Source organism: Artibeus jamaicensis, unplaced genomic scaffold (assembly GCF_021234435.1).
Source record: "Artibeus jamaicensis isolate MK-2021 breed Jamaican fruit bat unplaced genomic scaffold, CSHL_Jam_final contig_889, whole genome shotgun sequence".
In the NCBI taxonomy this organism is placed as follows: Eukaryota; Metazoa; Chordata; class Mammalia; order Chiroptera; family Phyllostomidae; genus Artibeus; species Artibeus jamaicensis.
In genome coordinates, this window is record NW_026522005.1 from 6,433,692 (window position 1) to 6,449,454 (window position 15,763).

At 38.4% G+C, this 15,763-nt stretch overlaps 1 protein-coding gene across 1 annotated transcript in view; it reads left to right on the forward strand.

Annotated features, from left to right (window-relative positions):
- POLR2B (RNA polymerase II subunit B) overlaps nt 1-15,763 on the forward strand; it is a 42,663-nt gene that overhangs the window by 20,127 nt on the left and 6,773 nt on the right. Inside the window, exons 11-18 of the mRNA XM_037162272.2 lie at nt 2,465-2,608; nt 2,853-2,992; nt 3,092-3,203; nt 6,968-7,122; nt 7,825-8,023; nt 8,494-8,662; nt 14,256-14,352; nt 15,372-15,466. Coding sequence (XP_037018167.1) covers nt 2,465-2,608; nt 2,853-2,992; nt 3,092-3,203; nt 6,968-7,122; nt 7,825-8,023; nt 8,494-8,662; nt 14,256-14,352; nt 15,372-15,466 — 1,111 coding nt within the window. The remainder of the gene's footprint in view (nt 1-2,464; nt 2,609-2,852; nt 2,993-3,091; nt 3,204-6,967; nt 7,123-7,824; nt 8,024-8,493; nt 8,663-14,255; nt 14,353-15,371; nt 15,467-15,763) is intronic.

Below are 15,763 nucleotides of genomic sequence, written 5' to 3' on the forward strand. Positions count from 1 at the left end.
AGGTTTTGGCTTTCATCAAGATAGTTAATAAATTAGCGTAGCTATTAGGGAGGTGAGACAGCCCATGTGAGTGAAATTTTTATGTCTTAAAAGCTTCATATTAGAAGCTGTCTGAGAATACAAATGGGCATCCACTTTGTTGCAAAATATAGAACTTCTAACGCTGATTTCTCTGTTGGCTGGCTGTGTGTACAGTGATTGCAGTAGCTACTCTCAGATGGAATAATGGGGAATGTCTCACCAGGCATTTAAATTTTTTTCTATTTAGTTTTTATTGAAGAGTGAGAATCTATAATGTAATATCTAACTTTATGCTTTTCCTTTTCTGGATCATGGCCTCTTTGCTTGTACTAATACCACCTGGTTAATTTGGCATTCAGATACCAACTTCAAGTGCTTGATTCCTGGAAACCTAGAGGCTCTGAGAAATTCTGGGAGGCTTTCTGATAGCAAAGTTAAATTTCTAGTTCCTTTAGTAAGGATTTATTGAGTATACGTAGTGTTTGTGATGCTGTAATCACAAACACGAGTGGGATACTGTTCCAGCCCTCGAGGAGCTCACCATCTACTGGAGGAAACATTCATCTGAGTACAGCTCTGTCGGCTGTGAGCTGTGTTATGATAAATTCTGCGTTGCCTGTTCAGTGAATGGTTGGTTCTTGGGACTTTTGATGAACCAGGAGTTCTGCCACGCATTGGTGATGCAGAGATAAATAAAACATCATTCCTAATCTCTAGTAGCTTACCATTTATACTCATAGATATATGTAAATAGATAGTTACAACATGGTATAGGATATATAAGGATAGATGTGCACAACTGCTTTGTGGGAATGCTGGAAAAAGCATTTAACACAGCTGTGAGGGTGAAGGGTAATTGGGAAGTAGTCCAAGCCTGGCAGGAGTGGAGAACCAGTGGCTTGCAGGAAAATTGGAGAAAATTTCTTGATATCCTGAACAAAGGGATGGAGGGAAGAGAACCAGTATTTGTGGGAGGAGCTAGAGCAGTCTAGGACTTTCAAATCAAAGTGGGAGGGTTAGGAAGACAGGGTTGGAGAGGGGAACAGCATGTTAATTTTTGTTTTTAGGTAATTTCACAGTAATTGGCAGTGTGAAGAAAAGATTTGAGAATGATAAAGTCGGTGGGAGGAAGATTGTTGTAACAGGCTGAGTGAAAAGTAATTGGGGCCTGGAGTAGAGCAATGGTACAGCGATGGAGAGTGGAGTCAAATTTGAGACCTATTTAGGAAGTACGTTTTGTAAGATTTTGAGATTGACTAGTTAAGTGATGGAAAACTCCATAGAGTATAGAAAAGAGAGCAGATCTTCCCGGAGGCGGGTCAGATGGCTTTACAGAGCAGGCAGAGCAGTGTGGGGGAATGCGTTCCCTTCCGTGGCAGCAGCATGGTCAAAAGTATGGAGATGAGAGGGTGTTTGGCCGTGTCGACAGATTCAGAAGTTTCGGAGGCTGGTACAGGAAGGTCGTTTGGGACTTCATAGAGAAGAGTTTTAAAAGTGTGCTCCTCAGTAGTTGGTGGGGAGCTGTTGTAAAATTTTTTAAATGGGTGAGAGATGTGACATGCCTGTGTTTTAATCTGGTAATTGAGGAGGGTAGATTGGAGGGGACATTGCAGGAACTTACGAGGTGATGATAGAAGTATAGGTAAGGGCTGAGGGGCTGGTATGTTGCTGTGCCATTGGGAATGGAGAGGTTGAGTTTCTGAGAGAATTTGAAAATATAGTTGACGAGATATGTTTGTTGACGTGTGATGTGAGGAAGTCTAAGGCAAAAACTATTTTGAGATTTCTGGATTGGAAGATTAAGGGAAGGGTGATGGGAGACTTAGGAAGAAGAGGGAGGTTAGGGTTGTTAGGACTGGGAAAGATGGTGATTTGTTATTAGCTATATTGAGCTCGTATTGCTCGCTCTATTTCCTCTAAATGTTACCTTACTTGTAACTATTGCCTTGATTGATATTCTGTAAGTATTGAATATCCTTACAGAATTGAATATTCTGTAAGGATTGAATATCCTTGTTGGATTCAGAGGTTTCATACTGGGATGGATTAGTGATGTCTGTCATGGTCAAAGGCATGTGAGTTGGTACCATTTAATGTTTACTGAGTGCCTGATGTATGCCAAGTACTGTTCTAGGCACTGGGATGCGACAGAAGAAAACAAATAAAAAATCTACACTATAAAGAAAACATTTATGCCACGTGATGGTGTATTAGAATTGTACACTACATATTTACCATCCCTGTTTAAAGGGGCAGTTAAATTATGGAAGTTATGCGAGTGAACAAGATTATCCTGGGAAAGGACAGAGAAAGGCAGGATCGGGTCAATTTGATGGGTAATGGGTTATATGTGAAAAAATGACTTTGCTTCGTTCTAGTATTTGCCAAAAATGTGATAGTGTAACAAATGCCTGAACTTTAAAACTTTATTATTGTGTTCTAGGTATTAAACCGCCTGACTTTTGCATCTACTCTTTCTCATCTGCGTCGTTTGAATTCTCCTATTGGTAGAGATGGCAAGTTGGCCAAACCAAGACAGTTGCATAATACATTGTGGGGAATGGTGTGTCCTGCTGAGACCCCAGAGGTAATGCATGAGAATTTATGTTTGGAACAAAAAGTCTGCCAGTGATTGCTTAGGATATAATTATTTTCAGAGTGAGTTTTTATTTAATTATGTAGTGTGGTATAGAACTATGATATTATTTTAAATTTGTTCTTTGAAAGTAAGAGTAAATCCTAAAATCTAATTGAAGAAAAAGTGTTTATGAAAGAGAATTTTGATAGGCATGTTAAATCAGTATGGCTAATACTTGGTTTATTATTCCAAGGGCCATGCTGTAGGACTTGTGAAGAATTTAGCCCTGATGGCTTATATTTCAGTTGGATCTCAACCTTCTCCAATTCTGGAATTTTTAGAAGAATGGAGTATGGAAAATTTAGAAGAAATTTCTCCTGCAGCTATTGCTGAGTGTGTATAGATGCAATAAAAAAAAAGCTATTGTTAATTTTTGGTTATAGCTTAGTATAGAGTTATTAAATGGAAAATGCTTTTGGTTTTATATTTTAGTGCAACCAAAATTTTTGTTAATGGCTGCTGGGTTGGAATACATAAAGATCCTGAACAGCTTATGAACACTCTGAGAAAATTGCGGCGTCAGATGGATATCATCGTGTCTGAAGTAAGAGTCTAATTAAGAGGGCATGATCTGTGGGATTTCTAAATAAGGCATAAGACGAGAGGAAATTATCTTTGTATTGGCATCTTTAACTGGTTTCTTGAATTGTCAACAGTGTAGGTGATATTTTGAGCTAAATTCAATTAGTATAAGGTATTGTTTGCTCTACTGCTTTAGATATATGCACCTAAAAACTGATATGTAATTTAAATTATTAAATTATATTTTAAACTAAAAGGAATTTTTTGAGGATCTTTTTATAAGGCTGACAACAATGTTTTATTGTATTTTTTAGAGAGAGGGGAAGGGAGGAAGAAATAGAGGGAGGGAAATATTGAGAGAAACATCTGTTGGTTGCCTCTTGAATGTGCCCCAACCGGGGACCTAATTGCGACCCAGGCATCTGCCCTGACCCGAAGTGGAACCTGTGAGGTTTTGCTTTGCAGACAGTGCCCAGCCATCTGAGCCACACCAGTCAGGGCTGACAACAATGCTTTAAAAAAGGGAATAATCATCTCTGAACCTTCTGAATCTAGAGATTCATTCACAAAGTGTGATACACCTCTAATCAATTCTCATATATAGGTGGGTAGTGAAATGCTTTGGGATAAGGCTGGATTTTTAACAAATTACTAAAATATAACGTGAGCTTTATTACTTCCTAAGATAGGGCTTTTGCTTTTAGTACTGTATTAAGCCTTTTGATTCTTCCAAATCTACTGTTGGGGTCTCTCTAGGTGGAAGTGGATTTGGAGGGAAACTCTAATACACTTGAGCTAGTAGCTGGCCTCCTTTCTACCTAGCAGAGCAGAGCAGAGAGTTTGGTTGTTCCAGGCCTTACTCTAGCAGGCAGACAGCCTAGGTTTTGACCCAGTGTTTTCACAGCTTGAAGGCAGGAAGAGCATGTTTCATTTGAGGGTAGGCAGGGCTAAGAGAAAACCTAAGAACCAAAATTGGCTATATTTTTTATGAATAAGAACTTTGTTAATGCCATGTTTTTCTGCTGAGAACCATCTTCAGCTTTTCTGTATTCTCTGAGGTAAAACTGAATTCTTGCTATTTTAGGCCTTTTTACCTTTTCATGGCACATTCCCTCCACCTGGAGTATTTGTCCTCCCTGTGGCCCAATGCCTCCTTAAAAACAGGCAGTAGGGAGAAGGGTGTGCTTATTACTTTTTCCAGGTAAATTTTACTTATTCTGCAAAAGCATATTAACACTCACCTTCTTCAGGATCCCTTATGTGACCTCCCAGTTTGATTTAGATCCGAGGTTGGCAATCATTTTCTTTCCTTTTTTTAAAAAAAAGATTTATTTATTTATTTTATTTATTTAGTTTTAGAGGGGAAGGGAGGGAGAAAGAGAAGGAGAGAAACATCACTGCATGGTTGCCTCTCTTGCACCCGTACTGGGGACTTGGCCCCCAACCCAGGTACGTGCCCTGACTGGGAATCAAACTGGAGACCTTTTGCTTCCTAGGCCAGTGCTCAATTCATTGTGCCACATCAGCCGGGATGGCAAGCAAGCATTTTCTATAAAGGGCCAAATATTAAATATTTCAGGCTTTGTTTACCATGCAGTGTCTGTTGTTCATTCAACCCTGGTATAGTGAAAAGCAGCCACAGACAGTATGTAAACCAATAAAACTTTATGTATAAAAACAGATGACAGGCGAGGGCAGATTTGGCCTGTACACTGTTCACTGACCCCCATATTTAGATTATTGTTATTGTAGATAACATATTTACTTAAATACTTCTTCCATGATGCTTATACCATATAGTAACTATCGATTCATTTGCCTGACTCACTACATTGTTAACTCCTCAGAGACAGGGAACATGTCTTACTATGACTGGATTTTCCACTTTGAACACGGTGCTGGCATACAGTAGACCTTGAATATTTGTTGAACATTGTAATTGGACTAGGCAGTTTAATCTCCTGTTGGAGAGTGATGTTGGGAGCCATTCCGTGGGGGAATTATGTCTATTTTTCAGAAGTATTCTGTACTTTTCCTTTTCCTTCATATTTTCTGATTATCAGAAGTTCCCATTTTCCCCATATCTAACTTGAGTCATCTGTTGGGCTTGTTCGGCTTTCCTGTCAATAGTCCTCTAAATGTACTAAAGAACACCTGTTTCCTTTGGAACATAAGTTACTGTTTGGCCTTTGAGAGGCACAACTCAATTTCTGCCCTTCTGTTAAGTTACTAGAGCTGTGTTCATTCTACTAGGTTCTCTAAGGATTCAAGGCAGAGCATTTGAGAGCAGTGTCTTTTATGAGACTTGAAAATGCCACTCGTGTTCGCTCACAGACGCTATTTCTCATATTATTTTTCAAGGATAGGAAGTGGGCTAAGAACTTGGAACATTTTCTTCTTATTGACTTTGATGCTTTAGTTTTGGAGAACTTGATATTTTTGGTAAAGCTTTTATGCCTTACTATTTTTTAAAGACTTATTAATTTAATTTTAAAGAGAGGGGAAGGGAGGGAGAAAGAAAGGGAGAGAAACATCGATATGAGAAAAAAACGTTGGTTGGTGCCTTTAGTACATGCCCCAACCGGGGACTGAACCAGCAACCTAGGCATGTGCCCTGACTGGGATTTGAACTGGTGACCTTTTACTTTGCTGGATGAAACCTAACTGGTCAGGGCTGGTTTACTACTGTTTTTAAACTGAGTAATTCATATCTTTTCCTTTCTTAAATAGACTCAGTCTTTTCTTTTATAATAAAAGTATCCAGATGTGATTTTACTTTCTAAAAGTACGTTTGTAGATAAATAGCAGTTTATTTTTTCATTTCCCAGCTTATTGTCAGTCTGTTTCGTAGCTAACTTCCAAGATTATATATTAAATCTAGACAGTTAACTTGAAATTGTTTTTTTTACTTATTTTTTTATATATAGGTACTTTAGATTCTGCAGTGCTTTTAATAATTATTATGCTCTTTATCGCAAATTTTTTATATTTTTGATATATTCTAGGAATATATTTTTTAGCACTACTTGGGAGAAATACAATGTGGGCTACATATTCAATTAAAATTTTTCTAGCTGCCATTTTAAAAAGTAAAAAACAAAAGAAAATAACTTAAGTGATACATTTTATTTGACCTGATGCATCTAAAATACTACAGTTTTAACATATAATCAAAGTAAATATTATTAGTGAAAAACTTTACTTTTTGTGTTTGTGTGTGTGTGGTACTGTCTTTGCAATCCAGTGTGTAGCTTATACTTACAGTATATGTCAGTTTGCATTGGCCACATTTTAGGTGCTCAGGAGTCATGTGGTTAACAGCTATTATATTGGACAGCTGGGCTGTAAGCCGTTTGTCTGTTAGGTGAGGGGAGAAGTCAGGCTTATTACTGGGAAAGTATTGTCAAGTCAGAGTGATATAGGGCAGGTTGTCAGAAGGTTACAGAGTGAAGTATATGAGATTATCAAAGGGGCAAAGTAAGAAATTGCCAGTTACTAGTGTTTGTGATACCAAAAATAGTTTTTTAGTTTGCTTTATCTTACATGACATCATTACTAGATGCTGCTGTTCAGCTCTATAATTACCATGGTTAGATATTTATCCTTTATAAAATTTAAAATTATACCTATGTTTTTAGTATATTAACCAGTGATAAACTAAAATTTGTCCATTTTGTTTGATAATTGGGTGCTCCAGAAATTCATTAGTTTTCTTGCATTTTTAGCTAAACCTTGATGATACAGAGAAAATAAAAGTCCTTGAGATTTTTTTTTTTTAATGTCTAGGTTTCTATGATCAGAGATATTCGAGAGAGGGAGATTCGGATCTATACAGATGCAGGTCGTATTTGTAGACCGCTTCTGATTGTGGAAAAACAAAAGCTGCTGTTGAAGAAGAGACATATTGATCAATTGAAAGAGAGAGAATATAACAACTACAGGTGAGTACACACAGTGAGAAAGAATTGAGCTATAATTCACATACCATAAAGTTAACGATTTTAAAGTATACAGTTCAGTGGTTTTTAGTATATTCACAAGATTGTGTAACCATCGCCACCATCGGTAACACCAGAACATTTTCATCACCTCAACAAGAAACTCTGTACTCATTAGCAGTCACACTTGTTTTTTTTTAATTTTTGTTACCAAGTAAGGGACTTAGAAGGTTTTGTTTAAGCATAAAAGTCTTTGTGACATGTTAAAGTCTAGTGATAATAATAAGTAACAGATATTACAAAGAACATATAACATGAACAATATATAAATAAATTAAAAAGATGAACCTGCTTTAAAATTTATTTTTAGTAATATATGAGTGTGTGTAATTTTATTGTAAAAAAATCATATGTGTAATAAAAGCCTCTAATTCATACTCGCCTCTTCAAAAGTAAGTACTGTTAACCATTGGGTATGTATTCCTCCAGACCTTAACCCCCACAAATATATTACTTTTTTAGAACAAAACAAAACTAATAATAATGTCTAGTAACCTGCTTTTTTTCACTGTTAACAGTAATATGCCTATTTTGGAACACTTTGTATATGAGTAAATATATGTATAAGAATACTCTTTATTAGGTAGAATGCCTAGTTAAAAGAGTTCAGAAAGCAAGGCAGCTAAGAGAATTCTTCTTTTTTAGTTGGCAGGATCTTGTGGCCAGTGGCGTAGTAGAATACATTGATACTCTAGAAGAAGAAACAGTGATGCTTGCAATGACTCCAGATGATCTGCAGGAGAAAGAAGTAGCTTATTGTTCCACATATACACATTGTGAAATTCACCCGTCAATGATTCTTGGTGTCTGTGCATCTATAATTCCATTTCCTGATCATAACCAGGTTGGTAGTCATTTGTAACTTCTCATTTGTGAGGAATTGGGGGAAGTACAATAGAAGTTAGAGATTAGTGTGTCATTTTTAAAGAAGAACCTTTTAAAGATAAGGCTGTGAGCTCCCATAGAATCAGAATTTAAATGCATATTCTTGAGTTCCACTGTTAAGAGCCATAATTAATTATTCCAAAGGGTTATCACTTATCTCTCAGAAAAAAACAAACTTTACCAGTCATATTTTGATTTATGTAGTAACCTGTAGAGTCTCTTCCTTTAGAAATAATTAAATTTTTTAAAAAAATTTTTTATTGATTATGCTGTTACAGTTGTTCTATTCCCCCCTTCATTCCCCTCCACCCTACCCCCCCTTCCCCACCATTACCCCCCTTTAGTTTATGACCATGTGTCTCAAGTCCTTTAGATTCTATATAAATAATTAAATTTTTGTTGATTCTGCTTTTTTATTTCTGTCCCTAGTCCCCTAGAAACACATACCAGTCTGCTATGGGTAAGCAGGCTATGGGAGTTTATATCACCAACTTTCATGTTCGTATGGATACATTGGCTCATGTTCTTTATTATCCTCAAAAACCACTTGTGACTACACGGTCTATGGAATATCTGCGATTTAGAGAGCTGCCAGCGGGTATGTTCAGTTTTGTTCTACATTTTTTTAGATCTGTCATGCTTAAGGCACTTTTCTGGGTTCTTCAGAAGGTTAATAAAATGCACATGACAGTCTCTATTCCATGGAACGGATACTGTGCTGGGGAGCACAAACACAATTGAATAAAAAGGTAGATGTGTTAAAAGTATTGTGATGGAGGTACTTTGATAGCACAGAGTGAAGGAAATGATTGATTCTTGTTGGGAGACTAGAGCCCATTTCATGGGGGAGGTAGCAGCATTTTAGACTAAAATTGATGAAAGGGTGTTTGAGTTTGAGAGGAGGTTTCATCAGGGCCTAGATCCAGGAACACACGAGATACGGGAACAGTCAGTAGTCATGTCATTTTGATGACTGGAGTATAAATGCAGTGAGTAAAGCTTCATCTCCTAGTGTGGAGGAGAGCAGCTTGAGTTTCATTTTGAGAATCAAGACCCATTCAGCTCTTTTGAGCAAGAAAATAATAGAAATTTATTTTAGGAATATTCTTGTGGTAGTTGTCTGAGGAGTAGATTGGAGTCAGATACAATATTAGCCCAGATAATTTAGAGGTTTTTGCAGTGGTTTAAGTGAGAAATGATAAGGTCTGAAAAAATTGAAAATGAGTAAGGGGGAGATAGGTGTTAGAATACACTTGATAGGACTTGATGACTGGATGTGGAATGCTGAAGAGAGGGAAGAAAGGAGTAGGAAATATTTATGGTGTGCCTGGCTTGGGTGATCAAGGAGAGAGAGGTACTATTAATAAGTTTGGAAACACATTGGAAGAAGGAAGAGGTTTTGGAGGTAAGATGAATTCTGTTTTTGACCTGTTGATTCTGAGTTGCTGCCAGAACATCTAAGAAATTATCTTCCAATAGTGAGTTGCATGTATGGTTTGAAAGAAGGTCAAATCTAGAGCTCTGAAGTTTTTGATATATTAATGGTAACTATAGATGACTATAAAATTGCTGAGGTTAAGTCCAGAGCTAGACTATAGCCAGAGGTAGACAGAACTTTAGGCACCGGGAAAAGAAATCAGGGGAGGGGATTTGGGACGTAGTTGATGAGCAGTCAGGAGCTGGCAGGAGGAGACTGGGGGATCCTGGACAATAATAGGCAGAATGGTGCAGAGCAGTCTGAAGGGTGTGGGCGTGCTGACTGTAAAAGCTGGCATGCTCTTTGCTACAGTTGTCGTCTTGCATCATTAACGAATTTTGGCTTTTACTGTGGGTAACATTATTTATTTAGTAAAGTTTGCCTTGTAAGTAGTGGCTTTAAATTATTAACTGTAATAAGGGACTTAACATTTGGATAGCAGATTCTCACAGGTTAGAGTGATTTATTTTTGAAGTCCTCCACAAGGGGTTACTCTTGTCTAGAAAAACAGAATCTGTTAAGTTTTTGGCAGTATGCTCATATCTTTGGGCTGTGCTTACAGTGCTGTGTGTTCAACATAGAGATACTAGTTTCTTTATAGCTAGAGAAGAAAATAAAGATAACTGAAGGATTGGATTTGAAGTAAAATGTTCCTCTGGTGCTGATGGGAAGTGGTGAGAGCTTGGTGGTAGGATCTGCATGCCTTTCCGTTCTGTTGCTGTTTCGTGCCTTAATCATGTTTTCTGTTTTAAAAACTACTTGGAGATCATTTCAAACTTAAAGAAAACTTGTAAGACTAGTACAGATAACTCCTGAAAAGTCTTCCTCCAGATATCCTAGTTTCTATTTTACCACACTTACCTCATTTCCCCCCTTTCTCTTCCTGAACCATTTGAGAGTGAGTTGCAGACATGAAGCCACATCATTCTTTAATTCCTCAGTGTGTGTTCCTTAAAAACAAGGACAGCCCCATACTACAGTCATCAAAATCAGGAGGTTAATTAACATTGATACCCTTCTAGTCAGTAGTCCCTGGTTCAGATTTTGCCGTTGTCCTCGTAATACCCTGTTGGGTCTAAGATGTAATTTAGGACTGTGCATTGCATTTGGTTACATATCTTTTTGAGTCTTCTTAATCTGGAACAGTTCCATAGTCTTTCCTTGTCTTTCATGACCTTGATGTTTCAGGCAAGTTACTGGGTATGTTCGATGCTATTAGAATGTCTTCTAGGTTCTCTCAGTTGACAGCACTAAGAAAACTATATGTGCATATATCCAAGCGCATGCTCTTAATCTAATTTTCTGTTTCTGTATAGGGAAGAATCGTGAGTTCACATCATAGTGTTTATTTTAGAACTGCAATCTCTCACAGTGAGAAGCCTGGCACCCGTTGTCCTCACTATATTTGCTTTTGCTCAGTCTCTTGCTGGAACCAGTCCCCTGGCCCTCCTGGCTGAACTACTGGTCCTGACCCCTGCGTAACACACCAGCCCCAGTGGCTAACTTCTCAGTGCTGACCAAGGGCAATGGGCTAATCAGGTTATCTTAAGGACAGTCTTTCTGATTACTATCATTCCTATTTCTGTAGAGTATTGTTACCTGGTTTGTTATCTTTCTGGGAGCAAAGGTCCTTGTGGCAAAAATTCACCTTGACTTAAAGTGGGTCTGGGCTTTCAGCCTTCTCAGTGCTGAGGTGAGGCTTGAAGTGGGTGAGGACAAAGTGGCAGGAAGGCTTTGAGCCTGGCTGACGTGATTTCACATGTATATGGTCCTTGAACTGGCAGACATTTTTAACAAAGATATTAATATTCATTGAGCATGCATTGTGTGTAAAACACTGTCCAAGGTGCTTTACACATCATTTCTAAACCTCATAAAAGCTTTGTGATGTTTCTTCACCTGCGAAATGAGAACGATAGTAGTACCTTTGTGGTGATTAAATGGTTAAATCCACTTAAAAGTCATGGCTTAGTGCCTTGCATAAGGGAGGCGTAAGTGTCAGTTGATTAATAACAGTGGTTGTTATACCATCACTGTTTTATACATGTGGAGACAGGATCAGAAGGGTTATTTGCCTAAAGTTACATAACTTAAATATGTAAATCCAGAATTTAAACTCTTATGTATGTTTTGCCTTTTTGACCAGATATAGGCCTTGACCTCCACCCCCCAACCCCTTGCCTTTCCTTTTATCGTGTTCTTTTCACTACATCGCTTCCTGATTTTGGACTATTAAGCTAAGGAAACAATTCGGAAGTGTGCTGTTTTCAGCTAAATTCAGCTGACCTCTTCTACCTGCCAAGATACCGTGGGTAAAGGTTGTAGGATGGAGGAGGTTGCCTCCTGGCGCTAGTGGAAGTGGCATACGTGGGTGATGTAGGGATTGCCGCACAAGGGCCAAGACAAGTTGAGCACCTGTGGGCTGCACACCTGGAGAAGAGCGGGGCCATAGCAGTGCTCTATGGGAAGGTGAGGACATGCTAGGAGGTCTTCCCATTCCATGTATCACAAATGTCACTCATGTTCTATGATCACATCATGTCTCCAGGACTCTGAGATCTCTGCAAATTCTCAGTTCTTTTCAGGTTTTTCCACCTTCAAAATCCTGCTTTATGCTGCTTGGCTGTGTGAAACTTAAAATTCTTTTAGTTCTCTCAAAGAATGCACACAAAAGGATGATCACCACCAATGTGGATGTTACTAAAGAGTTCCTACGGCAAATCATTTAGATTTTAGGAGGAGTTTTTATCGCACACCTGAGAAGTGACTCTCTGACTTTCCTGATCTTTTCTTGACGGATGGCCTACCGCTTGGGGCCTTTGTCTCTGGCCCTTCCCAGGAAGGGCTCAGCTGCCCTGACACTGTCCTATTTTATACTCTTCTTCCTCCCTAAGCAGAGCATTCTAGCCTTTTCTGCTCTGAAGGTAAATACTCCAACACATGCAGGTGCTCAGAAAAACAAATGCCTTGTTTCTATGATCCTTCATCCTAGAGAGCAGTCATGTTTACAGTTAGCACAAACATTTCATGCTATGTGTTAAAGGGGCCTGCCATCTCAGATTCCTGCAGGGCTAGGCTGGGCTGGTGAGTAGTTGGTTAGTGGAGAGAGGCTTGAGTCTGTCTCTTGAATTTGGCCTGATTTAGCTTGAGGTGTGGTTGTGATGTGTATGTGCAGACTCAGTGATGTCAGATATATTTTTCAAGAAAAGTTTGAAACCTAAGTTTTTGTGTGAAAAAAAAATTTTTAATGTTAGGAAAGAATTCAGGTTAAAAACAGACTCTGAAATCAGCCACCTTGGGCCAGCGTGTCTGAAACAGCTGGCGGAAAGCTTCCTGCGGCACAGCAGTCAGAGCTTTCAAGGAGCGAATGTAGTTGTTAGGGAGCGGGGCCTGCCCTTCGCATGCACCCCTTTCTCCAGATCTGTTTGTCCTTCGGGTGGGGATGAGTGGGGTTTGGGCAGTGTGCCTAAGTGTCCCAGGCCAGCAGCACTGCCACCCCTATCTACACTGCACTTGTTAAAACTGTTTTATTTATGCTGAATTCACAAAGGAGTAAATGAAGGGTGTGTCTTTTTATGAAGGGTGGGTTGTTTTTTGAAAATCGAATTTTGCTTTAAGGAAGCAGATTTGTTCAGAATTCAGATAACCAAAACATTCGGTAATCCAGATTTTGGCTCCTTTATATTCTGTAGTTTTTATTCCACACTTGAAATACTTAAATCAAGATATTTTGTTAACTATAGCTTTAGAGTATAGTATATTTTAATTTTTGGAAAAATCTGATGATTTACAAATATGTGGATTATGTTCATTGAAACCACATTCGCATTCAAAAGTCATTTCTTATATTGTAATCTAGTGTGTTTTCAACTTTTTTCCCCGTCTGGAATATTTGTTGTTGTTTTTTTAATGGTCTCATCAAAAGCAATAATTTTTTTTCGGACTGTAAGATGCACTTTCTCCTTCCCCCATCCCTCTGCCCAATTGGGAGGAATAATGGTTGTTAATGCTGCTGTTGAGTTCTGTTTACATTTGCATTGGTGAAATATTATGTTATTTATGTTATTAAATATTTTACCACATTTTTTGCTTCAAAAAATTTTTTTCCTATTTTCCTCTAAAACCTAGGTGTGTTTTATGGTCTGAAAAATATGACCCAGTTTCAGCTGGGGAGGTTTGGAGCAACTAAGAGTAAGATTGTGGTGGTGAAGATATAGTACCACTCTTTTGGTGGCATAGGAAGTGGATTTAGGAACAGAGCAGGGCTGGGAAGAGGTGGTACCAAGGTACTGCCTAAAATCAGAAATCAGCACATTGCTTTTTAACTTTGGGATCATGGATAAGTTACTTAATTAACTCTTTCTGATAATGAGAATAATAATAATACAGCCTTATGACACAGGGTTACTATGAGAATCATAAAACTTGGCTTGGGGGGGTGCTTTAGAAATCTGAAGTAACTTGTATATATAATCACTAGTCCTAAGAAAAAATACATTGGGAATGACTGCTCTCAGGATATGCTTGTGTTAAATGTTAAGCCCTTGGAGTAGTTGTCTCACAGATTGCTATTCCAGGAGGAGTAGACGTTGACAGTTGCCATGGTAAAAAAGCTGTAGCAGATACAGTGAAATAAAATTGATGTGAAAGAAAGGGGCAGTTTGTCTTTGTTTCCCACGTGATGCTTTAACATGTGCTCTTCAATGCACCACAGGTATCAACTCCATTGTGGCCATTGCATCATACACCGGATACAATCAAGAGGACTCTGTCATCATGAATCGTTCAGCTGTAGATCGAGGCTTTTTCAGGTCAGCTATTTATAAAAGTTGTTGAATACAGAAATGATGGAAATATTAATATGTTAGTCAAAAAGTTCTCTAAAAATAGGTTTCACTTATATGTGTTCAGACTTTTTGGTGGTTTTGAAGGTGAGACTGGGAGAAATTCTGATCTGATAACAGAGAAATTTTTCTGTTAAGATACTTAATCTTTTGCCTCCATTCACGAAGCTTGTGGCTGGCTGGCAGGCACATGCTGTTGTGTGGGCCTGTGTAAAGCTCAGTGCGGTGAGACCAGTGCCTTACTCCAGAATGCAGAAGGCCTGGCTGGTAGCCTTGGACTGCTAAAGACACTGCTTCCTGTAGCTCAGGGTTTTCAGATGCTACTCTTTTGAGCCCCACCCCCCCCTTTTTTGTAAGCAAATGCATGTTTGCATTTAGATAATATAGAAACATCTAGGAAATAGAAATAAACCTGTAATCTTAGGACCCATATATAACTGTTAAAATGATAATGTGTTTTGTTTTCAATTTTTTTTCTATTATACTATTTATTAACAAAACAGTTTCACATCCTTGGCATATGCTGACTGGTTAAAAAAGTGGGAATTTAGAAGAGGGTGGGTTGTGGGGGGGGTTTTGGTGTAGTTTCAGAGGCTAGCACTAGGACCAGGGGGCAGGCATTATAGTGTAGCATATCACAGACTTCTCACTTGGACTGTTGGAACAGATCCCGGGTGACCATCTCCGAGGGTAGTAATGGGAGGATTCTCATTTTGGGTAGGAGGGTGTACTCAGTGACATTAGGTCCTTCCTGTTCTCACATATAACTCCAGCATTGTTAAGGTTATGGGTCAAATGCCACATGTGTGGCCCATGTACTACCACTTAGGACTTAATTATGATCCTTAACACAGTTAACTCTTGCCCTAAAGTCATGATTTAAATTATTTCCCAAATAGCAAGCAAGTAAAAATTATTGGTATGTGTAAGTCCTTTTACTAGAGGAAAATAGAAATTACCTTCAGAACCATGTGTTTTTTTTTTAGGTCTGTTTTCTATCGATCATACAAAGAACAGGAGTCTAAAAAAGGATTTGATCAAGAAGAAGTTTTTGAGAAGCCTACACGTGAAACATGCCAGGGTGAGTGAGAACAACATTTAAGTTATGGAATTCATACTTAACTTACCGTGGTTTTCCTAATTAATTTTTCTGGGTTTTGTCTCTCCCCCTCTTTTTTCTGCCATGTAGGAGTATGGTTTTATGTCATTTTTAGAGGTCGTATTTAAGAAATTATGTGTATTTGCCAAAAGTTTTTGTACCTAGGAGTAGGCTTTGGTACAAGCTCTTCTGTCCTGGTAGATTCTGCTCTGAGGAGGGTGCTTGTAAATCAGAGAGGTCATGGAATTTCATGGGATGCACCTCAGCTTCATTTTCACT